The sequence below is a fragment of the Carassius auratus genome, linkage group LG44F (genome assembly GCF_003368295.1).
Source record: "Carassius auratus strain Wakin linkage group LG44F, ASM336829v1, whole genome shotgun sequence".
Taxonomy (NCBI): Eukaryota; Metazoa; Chordata; class Actinopteri; order Cypriniformes; family Cyprinidae; genus Carassius; species Carassius auratus.
The window spans coordinates 3,537,109-3,556,095 of record NC_039298.1 but is presented as its reverse complement, the minus strand read 5'-3'; the positions used below and the strand labels follow the sequence as shown (position 1 = coordinate 3,556,095).

The 18,987-nt window shown below is 39.5% G+C and overlaps 1 protein-coding gene across 5 annotated transcripts in view; it reads right to left on the bottom strand.

Annotated features, from left to right (window-relative positions):
• The window catches only part of ptprua (protein tyrosine phosphatase receptor type Ua), a 235,975-nt gene that overhangs the window by 30,190 nt on the left and 186,798 nt on the right, over positions 1-18,987 (bottom strand). For all 5 annotated transcript variants that reach the window (XM_026241054.1, XM_026241057.1, XM_026241053.1 and 2 more), the window contains exons 17-19: positions 11,704-11,891; positions 2,814-2,886; positions 2,524-2,600 (exon numbers count right to left, since the gene is read on the bottom strand). In XM_026241054.1, coding sequence (XP_026096839.1) covers positions 2,524-2,600; positions 2,814-2,886; positions 11,704-11,891 — 338 coding nt within the window. The remainder of the gene's footprint in view (positions 1-2,523; positions 2,601-2,813; positions 2,887-11,703; positions 11,892-18,987) is intronic.

The following is an 18,987-nucleotide window of genomic DNA, read 5'->3' as shown; positions in this document are numbered from 1 at the left end:
CATTACTGATAGTTTGTGTTTCTAGTGTAGAACAATACACTATATTTTATCACTATCACTATCTTATCTTAATTTAATGCTGTATATTGAGCAGTGGACAGTGTTAAATCCATAGACGAGATACATATCTGAGGAAAAATGCATTGTTCATCGTAAATGGTTGGAATTAGCAGAAGGTGAACAATCGCTTTTTCACATCATGCTCAGTGTGGAAATGCCATAAGGGTAAGAATTTTAGGCAGCTTGCATTTTGAACTTTCAAGTCAATTTTCAGTCAAATTTGAAAACTACTCTTCATGTATATAAATCTGTAGAAATGTAAAGGTACCAGAAATCTTTAACCGGTTAGGGCATCTTCCATCAAATTCTGTGCAAAGCACTGCCACATCAGAGCCACAATCCATACTGTCTTTGTCACTAAACGTGAACTGTTTTCTGTGAAAAAATACAACGTCCCTGATATCTTGTGGTATCTTTTCATTTTAAGTAATGTATAAATACATTGTGAAGTATACTTTTTTTAAGGTGAGACACTGCAGGCAAAAACACTGTTTTTTCAAGCACCTGTCAATTTTGAGATTTTGGGCTTTTTAGTTTTTCATAAAGTGCTTTTTCAAACTAGTTGAAGGAAAACATCCAAAAGACACTGTTAAGTGTTTCTTTTATAGCACTTTATCTGTCAATAGATTTCAATTACAATACATATTTTTAAAGGCCGTTTTCTCAAAATGAGTTTTTTCTTCAACACTGAGCCATAAATCTCCACTTCAGTAGCACTTACACACACCAGACTTGACATTTTTATTCCTGTCTATATTCTGAAGGTTTCTACAGAGGGATTTGTTCATATATATTTTCCTTGATTATATACAACAATTTATTCCCCCCCAAAATTGTGAAAATATATTGTTTTCTGGCTAGCGTGACAAAAAAAGATAACCAGAATTGCCTCTGTAAAAACATGTGACTCTAATATGTAAAAAATTGAAACTGACTTAATCTAGTGTTCAGATTTTTGTACTAGACATTTATGCAAATTAGCACATATTTCATTAAATAATGCCTCATTTGCATATTTAAACATAACATTTTTGAAAACTTGTAATACAAAACATGTTTGCAATAATCAATGTAATCAATCAACTGGGTAAGTAAAGTGATAACTATTAGTTGTTGTTTTTTTGCCCTATTCACCTGCAGTGTCTCGCCTTTGCTCAATCATTTTCTACAAGATTATAAAACATATATAACAAATCTGTCCTTAGCAGTGGAACTTGCATGAAGATTATCTTGTATATTTGTTTAAGCAGTCCGAGCTAATCTTTCTTATGGTATGCTGTAAATGTCAGTGTTGATATATTTGTATTATGTATATTTTTTTGCTTTAAAACATAGATTTACCAAAAACAGTACATTAAATATTGGTTGGCAAATTTTTAGAAGCAATCTTTTGGTGAGCGTGCTAAAATTCATAAAGTAGAGAAAATAAATTGAAAAAAGACTTTTAAACAGTGCTGCATTGTTTCCAATATTGCCTCATTTTAGTGTGTGAATCCATTTAACTTGCATCACAACCTTAATAGTGATATGCATTCAAGAATCAAAAATTAAATCCACTATTTTCATTAATCACATGTGGATCTCATTCTTGCATGTGAATCACCATTGAGGAGGAGAGAAGATCAAGGTGAAGTGACACTGCTTTGCATTTTAGTATCAGACCTCTATAATCAGAGCCCATTTCTCATCAGCCAAAACCTGCCACTCAAGCACAGCAGAAGCAGAAAATACTGATTCAGGACGGCTCATTCTGAAAGCGCTTATCAGAACAACAGCTCCTCAGACGCTTCAGCCTTGAATAGAAATAAATGTTATTCAAACATATATAAAAAAAAAGGTTAGTTGTGAGATCTTTAGAGTCCTTCACACTGCAGAGGTTTTGATTGCTCAATTCCACAGCATAACCTTCCACCCAAAAGATGACAAAAACGGCTTTACTGAGATTCCAGCAGATAAAATAAAAAAACCTGATGCTTCTTATGTGGGGCAGAAATGTCTGTTTGAAAGCCGTTATCCATCAAATGCTTAGGATTAGGAGCAAAGTGTTCAGAATCTGCCTGACAGGAAAGTGTCTCATATCAAAGATCAGAGCTAACAAATCTTTCTGGGAAAAGAGAAGACACGTCTGCACTAAAATCAGACGTTTGGCAGGTTGTTAGGGAGGCAGGACAATGCAGTCAAATGAGAGCATAACAAACAGCTGTAATATATATATATATATATATATATATATATATATATATATATATATATATATATATATATATATATATATATATATATATATATATAATGGTTTTTGGAGAAAGTTTCAAAACCAGACAGCAGTCATCTCTCAGTGAGAAAAGAAATTACTATATAAGCTATATAAATGTGTTCACCTTCACTGAAAGAAAGAGTTATTTGAAGGCAACATGCCCAGAGGCGGAGGTGAACAAAGAAGTGAAAAACAGAAACACTTACATCGATGTAATTTGCATTGACGTAGTCTGAGTTAGGATCGGCCAGCAGAGAATGCATTTTCACACGGTGACGGTCTTCTGTTTGGGATTGAAAATGAAGAAAAATGCTAGTCAGTGATGATAACAATATTATTATTATTAATAATTATAATAATAATAAATAAATCTGTTTTCCAAATCCTGATGAGCCACCTAAAGTATGTAGGCTGTGATAGCTGATCTCTATTTGTAACACATTTACTGTTGTAACTCAGTATTTGTGATATAATCATTACTCTCGAGAACACTTACGACCCAGAAGGGTGTCGTGTCGGCCCTTGGTTTTGTCCTTATTTTCTTTTATGTCCCAGCCATCGAAAAAACTCTGCAGACACAAAAGCAGAAACATGACTGTGGTGTGCTGGACACAAACACACTAACATTCATGAAGAAATGAGTAGATACAGTAAAGATGCATTACATTTAGCAAAAGTGACAATATATATATATATAGTGTTATACAATAATTATCTTTTAAATAAATTATTTAACATTCCTCTGAATTTCTCAAATAATAATAATAAAAAAAATATAACAGGAGTTACGTTGTCACACTACACTGTTGGAAGAAACAATGAAGACGGAAAATGGCATTAAGAGTCTTTAATAAATAGAATTACAGGGAATAATCCACATCAGGAACTGGAGCAAACACACATAGATGAGAAAACAAGCACAGACTGAACAGACTGAACAGACTGGGGATTAGTTATCAGAATATCTTATTGTCGTATCATATAGGCTATAGTCAACCAAACATAGCTACACTGCTTCATTTAAATAGCCATGCAGCCTGAGTCTGGGTGCATTCCACGTGTTTATTGCGATGTGGATTTATTTATTTATTAATTTTTTTATTGCAGAAAGCGCATTAGGTAAAAAGCTTGTTTTATTCAAATGCATTGTGAATATGGGAACATATGGATTTGTGCCGAAAGAGAGAGGCTGTGTGAGAACAGTGCCGTTTGCTGTCAGTTTCTCTTTAAATTACTTTTTGACTTGTTTAGAAACTTATATTTTCCATTCATGTTCTGTTCCTAATGCCGTTAAACTTAAAGGATTTGTTGTGAGGAGAAGTAAAATAGCCTGTATTCTAGTTATTGTGTTTACTGTTTGTTCATTATAACTGCATTACTTACCAGTATTATTTCTGAATGATGCGGTTTCTCCTTAACTTTTTTTTTGTGATATTGTGCAGCACACATTTAACAGCATACATTGTGAAATTACATTGTGTGCTGTGCATCTGTTACCTAAACAAAAACAGTTACTGCTTATTTATTTATTTTGAATGTGATAATAACACATTTATTTTTAATAATGTAATAAAAGTGTTGTAATTACTCTGTCAAAAGCAAGAAAAGCATGAAGCTGATAGTTTTCAGTGGTATCTGCGTACATGTATGCGTTGAGCATTGAGCACTGCCTGTGTACTCCAGCTGTCTAAGTGCTTTCTAATGCCATGTAGTTTTCGAGTTATGACAGCTGTTTAGCACACATTCCCCCAAAAAGCAGGTAAAGTGTAGCACCTGGCAATTACATCTAAATGACTGTAATTTCAAAAAGACCCCCCCCAAATATGTGCAAGTCACGTTTTCCCACTCATCCATTAAGTCCCCTTCGCTCTTACATTTTATCAAGTCAGACACAGTTAACAGAGCAGAAGCTTTATTAGGATGCTGATGTTAATTTCCTGTTGGTCACAGAGCGCTTTTTTTTCAGGAGTGTATGAGAGTTTTATTTTGTTCTAAAACCAAAATGAATCCAAGATGGAGGCTTGAATGAGTTTTTTACAGATTAAACTTATCTTTATAGTAAAAAAATACATATGTGGTATTAATTAAATAATGATAATATATCAAATGTAATTTTTTAAAAATCTTTAGAATATACTGACAAACACTTTGAAAATGCATGTGGTACAGAGCAGTGTTGGAGGTAATGCATTATAAGTATGTAGTGTCTGTGAAGCTGGGTGGAACACAGACTCATTTGAAAAATGATATGATGCCCACTTCTGCACAGTCTGTAAGGGCAGCATTCAGGCCACAGCTGAACAGGATATTAAATGAGTTCTGATTGGCTGTGATTGTCACTTCACTCTGCATTTGCTTTCAGTGTGGACAAAAAAAAAAAAAATAAAAAAAAAAAAAAATAAAAAAACACTTAATGCTGGATACTTTGTGATCATTATTTAGTTCTGTGCAAACTTCATATAGCCAAAATTTAAAATTTTACTTCTTGTTACAAGTATGGAAGAACCATCACTTCTACTAAATAAGACTACTTTTTAAGTTATCTTCCTGATGTATCCAAATTCCTTAGCATATCCAAAACGCAGAACAACTTGATGATGTAACAGAAACTATGGACCCTCTCTTTTCTAGCACTTTAAATACAGTTGCTCCTTTACGCTTAGGGAAGGTTAAGGAAAACAGTCTGACACAATGGTATAATGAGCATACTCGCACCCTAAAGAGAGCAGCCTGAAAAATGGAGCGCAGCTGGAGGAAAACAAAACTAGAGGTATTTCGTATTGCTTGGCGGGAAAGTAACCTATCCTACAGAAAAGCATTTAAAACTGCTAGATCTGATTACTTTTCTTCTGTTTCAGAAGAAAACAAATATAACCCCAGGTATTTATTCAATACAGTGGCTAAATTAACGAAAAATAAAGCCTCAACAAGTGTTGATATTTCCCAACACCACAGCAGTAATGACTTTATGAAATACTTTACTTCTAAAATCAATACTATTAGAGATAAAATTGCAACCATTCAGCCATATCAACCATATCAAACATCGTATAGATTTTAAAATATTGCTTATTACTTATAAAGCCCTGAATGGTTTAGCACCTCAGTATTTGAATGAGCTCCTTTTACATTATACTCCTCAGCGTCCAGAACGTTGTCAAAACTCAGGCAATTTGATAATACCTAGAATATCAAAATCAACTGCGGGCGGCAGATCCTTTTCCTATTTGGCGCCTAAACTCTGGAATAACCTACCTAACATTGTTCGGGAGGCAGACACACTCTTGCAGTTTAAATCTAGATTAAAGACCCATCTCTTGAACCTGGCATACACATAACATACTAATATGCTTTTAATATCCAAATCCGTTAAAGGATTTTTTGGCTGCATTAATTAGGTAAACCGGAACCGGAAACACTTCACATAACACCCGATGTACTTACTACATCATTAGAAAAATGGCATCTATGCTAATATTAGTCTGTTTCTCTCTTGTTCCGAGGTCACCGTAGCCACCCGATCCAGTCTGTATCCAGATCAGAGGGTCACTGCAGTCACCCGGATCCAGTACGTATCCAGACCAGATGGTGGATCAGCACCTAGAAAGGACCTCTACATCCCTGAAAGACAGTGGAGACCAGGACAACTAGAGCCCTAGATACAGATCCCCTGTAAAGACCTTGTCTCAGAGGAGCACCAGGACAAGACCACAGGAAACAGATGATTCTTCTGCACAATCTGACTTTGCTGCAGCCTGGAATTGAACTACTGGTTTCGTCTGGTCAGAGGAGAACTGGCCCCCCAACTGAGCCTGGTTTCTCCCAAGGTTTTTTTTCCATTCTGTCACCGATGGAGTTTCGGTTCCTTGCCGCTGTCGCCTCTGGCTTGCTTAGTTGGGGTCACTTCATCTACAGCGATATCATTGACTTGATTGCAAATAAATGCACAGACACTATTTAAACTGAACAGAGATGACATCACTGAATTCAATTATGAACTGCCTTTAACTATAATTTTGCATTATTTGTTTTCCAAATGAATGTTGTTCAGTTGCTTTGACGCAATGTATTTTGTTTAAATATATAATCTAAATAAAGGTGACTTTGACTTTGACTCTCTATGTATCTCTCTCTCTCTCTCTCTCTCACACTCTCTCTCTCTCTCTCTCTCTCTCGGTCCATGAGTCCTCTTGTCACTGGAGCTGCTACATAGCATGACATTCTCATCAAAGACTTCCATTTTTTCTTCCTCATCCAAATCACATAATCAATACTTCTGTCTCCACCTCAATACATTTATCTTGCAGATAGTGACTCTTTGAACTCCAAAGTTACCCAGGAACTATAATAAATAAATAAATCCTGAGCAAGATCGTTCTGATTTGAAACTTCATTTTGAGGCTGATGGATTTTCCAAACTCAGGTGTGCTATAAAGGTGGTCTAGGTCACAGTTTGTGTGAACTCTGTGAAGATCCATGTTGGTATGAATTATTCATCATAAACTGCAAAAGTAAACTGTGATTAATGATGTAGTTCTTAGTCAGTTAATTTAATTTTCTATTTATTTTTTACCAAAAAAGTCTGGAGGGCCAAAACGAAAGCAAAAGATTCACTTTAAATGGAAATGTATTCATGTGGACAAGGCTTGAGGAATTGCAAAATCTAGCAACAAACTGCTAAGTCGGCAACACTGTAGGGTACCCAGGCATTTTTAGCTTCTCCTTTTAAATGTCACTAGCCCTTCCACTTCCCTGTGGCCTACAGCTACAGCAGCTGAAGCAAACGTGAGGCTGCCTCCATTTGTAACACATGCCCACATCTCTTCCACTCCCTCATGCAATTTGCAAGTGCAAATCTGCTTCCGCTTGCAACACAGGCACTCACATCTCAAACTTTCCTCCTGCTACTTCTTACCCTTTTTTTTCTTCCGCTCCCGCTCCCAGAGCCGTTCCAAGCATGAGAATGCCTCCGCTTATGGCACAGGCCCCGACACCCGCCATTCCCCGCCCCCCTTTTTTTTTCTTCAGCGTTCCCTCCCTGAGCAGTCCCAAGCATGCTCATGCCTCCGCTTATGGCACATGCCCCGGTGCCCACCATTCCTCCTCTCTTTCCCACTCTTTCTTCTACTCCTGGAGCCGTCCTAAGTGTGAGCATGCCTCCATAAACAGTTCAGGCAAGTTTCTTTCCTCATACTCGCATGCTCGCCCTTCCTTCTCTTTATCTTCCACTACACCCCTACCCATCTCTCTGAACACTTTCGCCTTGGAACCACTCCTTGTAGCCAGCAACACCAGGACACAGATTTCGTCAGAAGGCAGAATCATTCAAGATCTACGTGCAGTCAGACCGATTCCATATCAAAGAAACTCACCAAACCCTCATCAGCCAACCCCTTTAACGGCAGTCCAACCCTGTTGACTCGAACTCCTGACCCACCATAGCTAACCCGCTTTAACATCCCCTAATCCATCTATAATGGCCCATCCCCACTCCAGCCATCCCAGCAGCATCCTGCTCCCAGCAGGAGCCTTATCTAATTTCCACCCTGCAGTTCCCGCTCCAACAGGAGCTGTTTCAAATCTCCCCACTGCCGCAGGAGCCTCTATCTGTATCCCTCCACTGCCGCAGCAGTGTCCTCTCCTGCAGGAGCCTTTTCTGTATTTCCGCACTGCCGCAGCAGTGTCTGCTCCGTCAGGAGCCTCTATCTGTATCCCTCCACTGCCGCAGCAGTGTCCTCTCCTGCAGGAGCCTTTTCTATATTTCCCCACTGCCGCAGCAGTGTCTGCTCCCTCAGGAGCCTCTATCTGTATTTCCGCACTGCCGCAGCAGTGTCTGCTCCCTCAGGAGCCTCTATCTGTATTTATGCACTGCCGCAGCAGTGTCTGCTCCCTAGGAGCCTCTATCTGTATTTCCGCACTGCCGCAGCAGTGTCTGCTCCCTCAGGAGCCTCTATTTGTATTTCCGCACTGCCGCAGCAGTGTCTGCTCCCTCAGGAGCTTCTATCTGTATCCCTCCACTGCCGCAGCAGTGTCTGCTCCCTCAGGAGCTGCTATCTGTATCACTCCACTGCTGCAGCAGTGTCCTCTCCTGCAGGAGCCTTTTCTGTATTTCCCCACTGCCACAGCAGTGTCTGCTCCCTCAGGAGCCGCTATCTGTATTTCCCCACTGCCGCAGCAGTGTCTGCTCCCTCAGGAGCTTCTATCTGTATTTCCGCACTGCTGCAGCAGTGTCTGCTCCCTCAGGAGCCTCTATCTGTATTTCCGCACTGCCGCAGCAGTGTCTGCTCCCTCAGGAGTCTCTATCTGTATTTCCGCACTGCCGCAGCAGTGTCTGCTCCCTCAGGAGCCGCTATCTGTATCACTCCACTGCCGCAGCAGTGTCCTCTCCTGCAGGAGCCTTTTCTGTATTTCTCCACTGCCGCAGCAGTGTCTGCTCCCTCAGGAGCCTCTATCTGTATTTCCCCACTGCCGCAGCAGTGTCTGCTCCCTCAGGAGCCTCTATCTGTATTTCCGCACTGCCGCAGCAGTGTCTGCTCCCTCAGGAGCCTCTATCTGTATTTCCGCACTGCCGCAGCAGTGTCTGCTCCCTCAGGAGCCTCTATCTGTATCCCTCCACTGCCGCAGCATTGTCTGCTCCCTCAGGAGCCGCTATCTGTATCACTCCACTGCTGCAGCAGTGTCCTCTCCTGCAGGAGCCTTTTCTGTATTTCCCCACTGCCGCAGCAGTGTCTGCTCCCTCAGGAGCCTCTATCTGTATTTCCCCACTGCCGCAGCAGTGTCTGCTCCCTCAGGAGCCTCTATCTGTATTTCCGCACTGCCGCAGCAGTGTCTGCTCCCTCAGGAGCCTCAATCTGTATTTCCGCACTGCCGCAGCAGTGTCTGCTCCCTCAGGAGCCTCTATCTGTATTTCCGCACTGCCGCAGCAGTGTCTGCTCCCTCAGGAGCCTCTATCTGTATTTCCGCACTGCCACAGCAGTGTCTGCTCCCTCAGGAGCCTCTATCTGTATGTCCCCACTTTCGCAGCAATGTCTGCTCCCTCAGGAGCCTCTATCTGTATTTCCGCACTGCTGCAGCAGTGTCTGCTCCCTCAGGAGCCTCTATCGGTATTTCCTCACTGCCGCAGCAGTGTCTGCTCCCTCAGGAGCCTCTATCTGTATTTCCGCACTGCCACAGCAGTGTCTGCTCCCTCAGGAGCCTCTATCTGTATTTCCGCACTGCCACAGCAGTGTCTGCTCCCTCAGGAGCCTCTATCTGTATGTCCCCACTTTCGCAGCAATGTCTGCTCCCTCAGGAGCCTCTATCTGTATTTTCGCACTGCTGCAGCAGTGTCTGCTCCCTCAGGAGCCTCTATCGGTATTTCCTCACTGCCGCAGCAGTGTCCTCTCCTGCAGGAGCCTTTTCTGTATTTCCGCACTGCTGCAGCAGTGTCTGCTCCCTCAGGAGCCTCTATCGGTATTTCCCCACTGCCGCAGCAGTGTCTGCTCCCTCAGGAGCCTCTATCTGTATCCCTCCACTGCCGCAGCAGTGTCTGCTCCCTCAGGAGCCGCTATCTGTATCACTCCACTGCTGCAACAGTTTCCTCTCCTGCAGGAGCCTTTTCTGTATTTCCGCACTGCCGCAGCAGTGTCTGCACCGTCAGGAGCCGCTATCTGGATTTTGCCTTACCTGTTCCAACCCACTCAAGCCCCCTTTACTTTACACTTAAGTGCACTTATTTTTTTGCAAGGAACTGCTGGTCCGCACACTCTGGAATTACACATATTAAAAAAAGGTCTACATGGGTATAAAAAATCATGGTGATAACAATAGCAAAGCTCTGGATTCTTGTGGCTGTAAACAATAAAATAACACAAATCCAAACATGGATGCTGAAAAGATACTTGTGTCAACCAGTCACTGTGTCTTACAGGTGATGGGCTATGATGCAGATAATTTTGTTGTAGACTAGTCACAGACTTAAAACATCTAAGAGTGATAAGGTACAGTCTTGTAATGTGTGAACATGGCCTACATTTGACGATGTTACTATCACACACACACACACACACACACACACACACACACACACACATCAACAACATGTTCAGCAGAAAAAAAAATGCTTTTTAGCAGAAACATGAGACCGCAACAGCAACCATACAGAAATTGAGGTCCTAGAGTTTCACAGTCACAGTCCTTTCCAGTGTCAGATTGAAGAGGAAAGGTCTGAAGCATGGATTCTAGAGGATGGATTAATGTGCCCCGTGGGCTCAGATTAATGACTCCGAAATAATATCTGTATTCTAGTGAGAAATCGTGGCGAGTTCAATGAAGAACTGGAGGTATTTGTAATACATTAGTGGAATATTTTGAATGAGAAATGTCTTTTGTGAGGGGCTGATATGAACTTTCATAGAAGAAGGTTTGACAGCACTTAGATATATTGATTCACATTCTAGAACAAACACACACACACACACACACACACACACACACACACACACACACATACACACACACACACACATATATATATATATATATATATATATATATATATATATATAGTCAGACTGAATATATTTTGAAATATACAATATTGCTTTGATGAAAGCTGTATTTTCTGCATCATTACTCCAGTATTCAGTCTTCAGAAATCATTCTAATATGCTAATTTGCTGCTTTAAAAAATTCTGATTGTTATTCATATTGAAAACAGTTTTGTGGTTTAATACTCTGGTGTAAAAGTCATCACTTTTTCAGGATTTGCTGTAGCATTTATTTTAAATATAAATATTATATAACATTATAAATGTTTTAATGTTACTTTTGATAAATTTAATGCATAATTGAATGCAATTAAAGAAAAATAAAGAAAGAAAGGAAGAAATCTTACACACATCAAACATGAATATTAGTATGTTTCATGCATGTGGATAATGAACATTGGTCAAATTACAAAAATAAATAAATAATAACAATAATAATAATAATAATAATAATAATAATAATCAAACCTCACATAATATAATAAGGGAAAACTGCACAAGAGCCCTTTCCCAAGTGGTTTGTTAGATTTCAAACAATACTCATACAGTACGGTCTAAATTAAATTAATGACATTTTTAGACAGTTAGTTTGGACACTTGATTGGATTTTTTCCTCCATTCATTTTATGCGTAATTTAATGTCATAAAAATGTCTAAATATCATCAGGAGCCAATGTAGTTTCTTAAGAACTGATAAAGTTGTGCTTTTTGCAAATAAAACTTTTGCATCAAGTTCCAGAAACTCAATCCCCTTCAGTTTCACATTATGCCATGCCACTGTTTTTTGAAATCTAACCGAGCAGGCATATACTTGTAAAATTGCTTATCAAAGCCCCAGTAAACTCAGCGGGCTCTCACCTCATACTCCTGCTTGAAGCCATAGCCCTCTCCTGTCTTCATCTGGTTGATGTGTTGGAGCAGGTCTGCCACTCTCACGGCCGGGTGGAGCTGCCCTGTGTGGTACGGAGAGCTTTTCCTCCTGCAGTGTCTTCTGGGAGAACCACCCAGCAGGCTACTGGACTCGTTCACCGTGCTGCGCTGCTCATCTGAGGAGCGAGAGGAAGAAGAGAGAGAAAGATAAACACAAGCTGACCCTGGTGCAAAGGGAAGAAGCTAGAGTGCACTCAAAGGTAACGTGTAAATTGCAGCAGGAGTCGCTTCACTGAAGGTGTGAATCGTAACGGCCGAGGGAGTTTGTCTTCCTGATACTGTGAATTGCAGTGGTTGTGCAAGTGTGAATTGAAGTAAAACTGCAGGGGTACATCTGTTAGAAAGGTGTTGTAAGAAGCAGACAAGATATCCTGGTCCAGCTGATAAAGATGGCCTGCATAGATTTATTTTTTATTAACCATTTGTCTTCCATGTAGTGACGTTGCTAGATTCTTTAACTGGGGCATGAGCTACAAAGAAATATTACAGTGTCCCAGTATTACTGATAAATCCTTGTCAGTTTATGGAGATAACCGTATACCATCAAATAATAATTTTTACCTCTTAATATTACTGGGTAACACTTTATTTGATAGTCTACTTTACACAGTATGCCAGCTATAAGTACCTTTGCAACTGGATTTGCAATAACAGATTTCCCAGTGACAGCTTCTGTACCTTTTACTTCTGAGATTGTATAAGTAACTTTGCAAGTACATGTCAGCCTGTTCTACTAACCCTAACCATAACCATAACCTGACAATCTACTAACATTCTAATAAAAGACTTAGTAGACGTAGTTGCAAATTAATGAGTGTTAGTTGACATGTGTTCACAAAGTTACGCAGAATTAGTAGAATGTCTACAATGGACTACTGTAATAAAGTGTAACCATATTCAGAATTTTTTATTTATTTATTAGATCTATAACATGCAATGCATGATCACTCTTGAACTAATCAGTCAAAGAGTTTCCAAAAACGTTTGAATAGAGGTCTGCAATCCCATGGGACCTAAACCAACAGAGTGTGGCACAGGACAAGCTTTTAATTGCTGAGAGTGGGTAATTGCTAATAGTGATGTATGTGCAGAAAGTAGGAGAAAAAATGACTCATTGAATATATATATATATATATATATATATATATATATATATATATATATATATATATATATATATATATAAGACAAAATAAAAGTTACTTGATTATACTGAGCAGTCCGAACTAATTGCACCATATTTTCATTTTTTTTTTTTTTTTTTTTTTTTATAATTTTCTAACTGTTTCTAAATTCATTTTAAAGTAAATGTTTTAATCATTTTAAAAGTTTTAAAGTTGCTTGTTTTAATTTTGTTATTATTTTTCTTCATGATTATTTTACTTTATTTTAATGTAAAGCACTTTGCATTACCATTGTGTACAAAATGTGCTATATAAATAAACTTGCCTTGCCTTGAACAAAATTATAAACGAAACACTTTTGTTTTTGCCCCCATATTTCGTGAAGGCAAGGCAAGTTTATTTTTATAGCATATTTCATACACAATGGTAATTCAGAGTGCTTTACATGAAATAAATTATAATAATCATGAAGAAAAATAATCACAAAAATAAAACAAGCAATTAAAAAATGTTGATTTATTATGCAAATTTATTTAAAACAGTTAAAAATAGAAAAGTACAGTGAATAAGTAAAATACAGTGCAATTAGTTCAGACATTGTACAGTGCTCATTCAATAAATGCACAGCTAAACAGATGTGTTTTGAGTCTAGATTCAAAAGTGGCTAGTGTTTTAGCACATCTGATCTCTTCTGGAAGCTGATTCCAACTGCGGGTGGCATAGTAACTAAAGGATGACTCCCCTTGTTTTGTGTGAACCCTTGGTATTTCTAACTGACTCGATCCTAATGATCTGAGTGGTCTGTTATGCTTATATTCAGTGAGCATATCTTAAATATATTTCAGTCCTAGGTCATTTGTTGATTTATAAATGAATAATAGTACTTTAAAATCAATCCTAAATGTAACTGGAAGCCAGTGTAAGGACCTGAGGACTGGTGTGATATGCTCAGATTTTCTGGTTCTAGTCAGAATCCTGGCAGCAGTGTTCTGGATGAGCTGCAGCTGTCTAATGGTCTTTTTGGGAAGGCCGGTGAGGAGCCCATTACAATAGTCCACCCTGCTGGTGATAAAGGCATGAATGAGTTTCTCCAAGTCTTGATTGGAAACAAAACATCTAATTCTTGCAATGTTTTTTAAATGATAGTATGCTGATTTAGTTACAGCTTTGACATGACTACTTAAACTAAGGTCTGTCTCCAGAATCACACCAAGATTCTTGACTTGATTTTTAGTGGTTTGACCCCTAGAGTCAAGGTATGCATTCACCTTGAAAATTTAACTTTGTTTGTAAAAACAAATACTTCAGTTCTTTCCTTGTTTAACTGAAGAAAGTTCTGGCACATCCAACTGTTAATTTCATCAATACATTGGCAGAGGGAGTCAATGGGGCTGTAGTCATTTGGAGATAAGGCTAGGTCAATCTGGGTATCATCAACATAGCTGTGATAGGCAATTTGGTTCTTTCTCATTATTTGACTTAGTGGGAGCATATACAGGCTAAACAAGAGCGGTGCAAGAATTGAGCCTTGTGGGACTCTGCATGTCATGGACATCCACTTAGACTTATGCTCTCTCCCTTCTAAGTATGTTCTGAACCATTTGAGTACCATCTCAAAAAGCCGACCAGTTTTCCAGTCTTTCTAGTAGTATATTATGATCGACAGTGTCAAACGCAGCACTGAGATCTAGCAATACCAGCACTGATATTTTGCCAGAGTCAGAATTTAAGCAAATATCATTTATTATCTTAATGAGTGCCGTGTCTGTGCTGTGATGTGGTCAGAAACCAAATAGAACATTGTCCAGGTATCCATTACAGTTTAAGTATTTGTTCAGCTGATTAAAAACTACCATTTCTATAATTTTGCCTATAAAAAGAAGATTAGATATTGGTATATATTTGCTCAAAATGGTGTTATCAAGATTGCTCTTTTTCAGGAGGGAGCAGTTTTCAAGGAGTTTGGAAATGTCCAAGAAAGAATTGAGACATTCACTACTTCTAAGAGATCTGCTTCTAAACAGTTAAGCACACTTTTGAAAAAAAAAGAGATGTGGGAAGTGTGTCAAGATAGCAGGCTGACAATTGTAGGTGCTGGACTATTTCTTCCAAAATGTTGCTATCAATTGCCTCAAAAATAGACATAGTATCTTTTTTGATATTATAGCCAAATCTGTCTGACCTCTGCATTACTTGAGGATGTGCTAATCGCATTCCTGTTATTGATGAGCTGAATTCAAAGATCTAAGACTTTTTCTATGTACACAAATGGCCTTTTTCTCTCAAATATTGTTCACAAATCTGTCTAACTCTGTGTTAGTGAGCACTTCTCTTTTGCCGAGATAATCCATCCACCTCACAGGTGTGGCATATCAAGATGCTGATTAGACAGCATAATTATTGTACAGGTATGCTTTAGGTTGACCACAATAAAAGACCACTCTAAAATGTTTTTTTCATACAGCACAATGCCACAGATGTCGCAAGAAATGAGGGAGCATGCAATTGACATGCTGACTACAGGAATGTACAGTACACCAGAGCTGTTGACCGTGAATTGAATGTTCATTTTTCTACCATAAGCTGTCTCCAAAGGCGTTTCAGAGAATTTGGCCATACATCCAACCAGCCTCACAGCCACAGACCATGTGTGACCACACTAGCCCATGACCCACTCGAGTTGGTTATGAAGACGAACTGCAGTCTGATTCAGTTGGGTAGTCCATTTCCATATGGAACTGAGTCTCCAAGATAATTCATAAACCATTAAAGACAAATCTACTGTGAGCTCTGTGGTTGTTAAGCAATGGTTTTGCTTTTGCTGAAGCCATCTGTATGCATTATTACATCTTGTTCTTAAAATAATTGTGTTTGACAGCAAAATTTGGGGTGACGGGAAATTAAATAATTGAAAAATAAAAATCACAGAATAGAATATTATAGAATAAAACAAAATAGAATAGAATAGAATAGAATAGAATAGAATAGAATAGAATAGAATAGAATAGAATAGAATAGGCAAGTACATGGCATAAGCAGAGATATCTGGAGACAGGCAGAGAGCCAGCGCTCTCATTTTACTGGCACTCAATAACACTCATCTGTTCCAGGAGACGATAAGGAAACTGACTCAAGACTCGGAGAGCAGAGGGAGGACCTGAGGATTTGATAGCTTTCCTTTGGAAGCCACATTAAATTTTCAAAGGCAAGTTAGCATTTGTAAAACTGCATTTTTCCATCTCAAAAATATATCTAAATTACAACCTGTGCTCTCAATGTCAAATGCAGAAACGTTAATTCATGCGTTCATGACCTCAAAGTTGGATTATTGTAATGCTTTATTGGGTGGTTGTTCTGCACGCTTAATAAAAAACCCCACATAGTCCAAAATGCAGCAGCAAGAGTTCTTACTAGAACCAGGATGTATGAGCATATTAGCTCTGTTCTGTCAGTACTGCACTGGCTCTCTATCACACATCGTATATATATTTTGAAAACTTGCTTATTACTTATAAAGCCCTGAATGGTTTAGCACCTCAATATTTGAACGAGCTCTTATTGCACTATAGTCCTCCACGTCGTTGGCAATTTGATAATTCCTCGAATATCAAATCGAGTGTGGGCGGAAGATAATTTTCCTACTTAACTCCCAAACTCTTGATTAACCTACCTACCAATGTTCATCTTTATGTATGCAGTCGTTAGAGAGAATAATCTAGAGAGAGAAGAGTAGTGGGGAGAGAACACAACCCTGAGGAGCTCCAGTGCTGATTATACAGGTGCTGGATGAGAAGTTTCCCGGCCTCACTAGCTGCTGCCTGTTTGTCAAGAAACTGGTGATCCACTGACAGACGGAGGTGGGCATGGAGAGCTGAGATAGTTTGGGCAGAAGGAGGTTTGGAATGATGTTAAAAGCTAAACTGAAGTCCACAAACAGGAACCACACATAAGTCCCTGGTCTGTCTAGACGTTGCAGAACATAATGCAGTCCCATATTGACTGCATCTTCCACAGATCTGTTTGCTCTGTAGGGAAACTGTAGGGGGTCCAGTAAGTGTCCAGTAATGTACTTCAGGTGGGCCAACACCAGTTTTTCATAGATGTTAGAGCCACAGGCCTGTAGTCATTTAGTTCTGCAATTCGGATTTCTTTGGGATGGGGATTATGTGGGAGTGTTTGAAGCATGAGTGGACTTCGCACAGCTCCAGCGATCTGTTGAAGATCTGTGTGAAGATGGGGGCCAGCTGGTCAGCACAGGATTTCAGACAGGCTGGTGTAACACAATCTGGGCCTGGTGCTTTTATTCCTTTTCTGCTTCCGGGAAGACCTGTCGCACATCTTCTTCACTAATCCAAGATGCAGGTGTGGAGGAGAGGGGGGTTGCAGGAGGTCTGGATGGCTTTGTGGAGAGGTGTTCAGGGTGGGTGTGGGGTGTTTTTTTTCATCAAATCTGCAGTAAAACTCATTCAGATCATCTGCCAGTTGTTGATTCTCCACAGTGCTCTGGGATGTTGTCTTGTAGTTGGTGATCTCTTTCAGACCTTTCCACACACTGAAGCTGAGTTGCGAACTGAGTCCTTAGTTTTTCAGAATAATTCCTCTTTGGCACTCTGATCTCCTTTTCCAGTGAGTATTTGTTCTGTTTATACAAGACTTTGTCCCCCTTCCTGTGAGCATCTTCTTCGACCTGACAGAGTTGTCTGAGTTTGCCAGTGAACTATGGTTTGTCATTGTGGCAAATTAGATGAGTTCTTGTCTTCACAGAAAATGGTATAAGATGTTACAGTCTCTGTGAGCTCGTCCAGATCGGTGGCAGCAGCTTCACAAACACTCCACAATCAGTGAGGTCAAAACAAGCTTAGAAATCCTGCTTTTCTTCATTAGTTCATCTTTTTACAGGTTTAGCTTTTTTTTTTTTAAATCTTTTTACAGATTTTTCTGATTTCTGTTTCTGGAGGTCGGTATAAGAAGAACTAAACATTAATCGGAGTGTTCTAAAGCTGCCCGTGGAACAGAGTGATATGCATTTTGTATTGCTGTGTAACAGTGATCCAATATATTAGTGTCTCTGGTGGGACATGTGATGTGCTGTCTGTAATCTGACAGTTCATTGGAGAGATTTGCTTTATTAATGTCCCCAAGAATGATTAAAACAGAGTCCATGAGTTTTTGTTCTGTCTGTGATCTGATCAGTAAGTTGTTGTAAAGGTGAGCTCACGTTTGCTTGCGGAGGAATGTAAACATTCACGATAATGAACAAGCAAAGCTCCCGTCGTGAATAGTATGGCTTAGAGTTAGTGAAAAGCACTTCTAGATCGGGACAGCACATCTTCTTTAACACTTTAACATCTGTACAACCAATTTTTGTTGATGCAAATGCATGTCCCGCTGCCGCACAATTTCCCTGTTGATTCTGCATCGCTGCGTGGTGCTCTGAACAGCAGAAAGCTCGGCAGACGGAGCATCATTCAGCCAGGTTTCCATGAAACACAGAGCAGCAGAGTGTGAGAAATCCTTATTTGTCCGGGAGACCAGAAGGACTTCAAGCGTTTTGTTGGGTAGAGAGCAAGGGTTTGCCACATGTATGCTAGTCAATGGCTTTTGAAATCCGTGCTTCCTGAGCTTCACGAGTGTGCTGGTTTTCTTCCCGTCTGTACGTCTTGAAGCAACTGATCAGAGCCGCTGCTCCGCCTAACTACTATGTCCAGCAAAACCTCTGAATAGTTGAGAAATGGTGAAATATTGGGTGATGTGTAGTGCCAAATGTCCAGCAACTCGTCTCGTCATGGTGAAACTGATTGCAGGGATATAACTAAAGACAGGACAATCTAACAAAAACATAAAAACAACTGCAGAGCACGCCACAGAGGCCGCCATCATCGCTGTCATCTTGAAACTTTGTTGTTCAACAGTGTACGGGTGCTGCTTAGCTTACTCAGTTCACAATGTAATATGATTCATGATACTGATTTCATGATATGATCTTCTTAAGGTTTTTTTTTATTTTTTTTACAAAATCAGAACTGAAAATGTGTCCTTTTCTTCTTTCTCAGACAAAATGCTGCACTTTTCTTTGCAAAATTAAAAT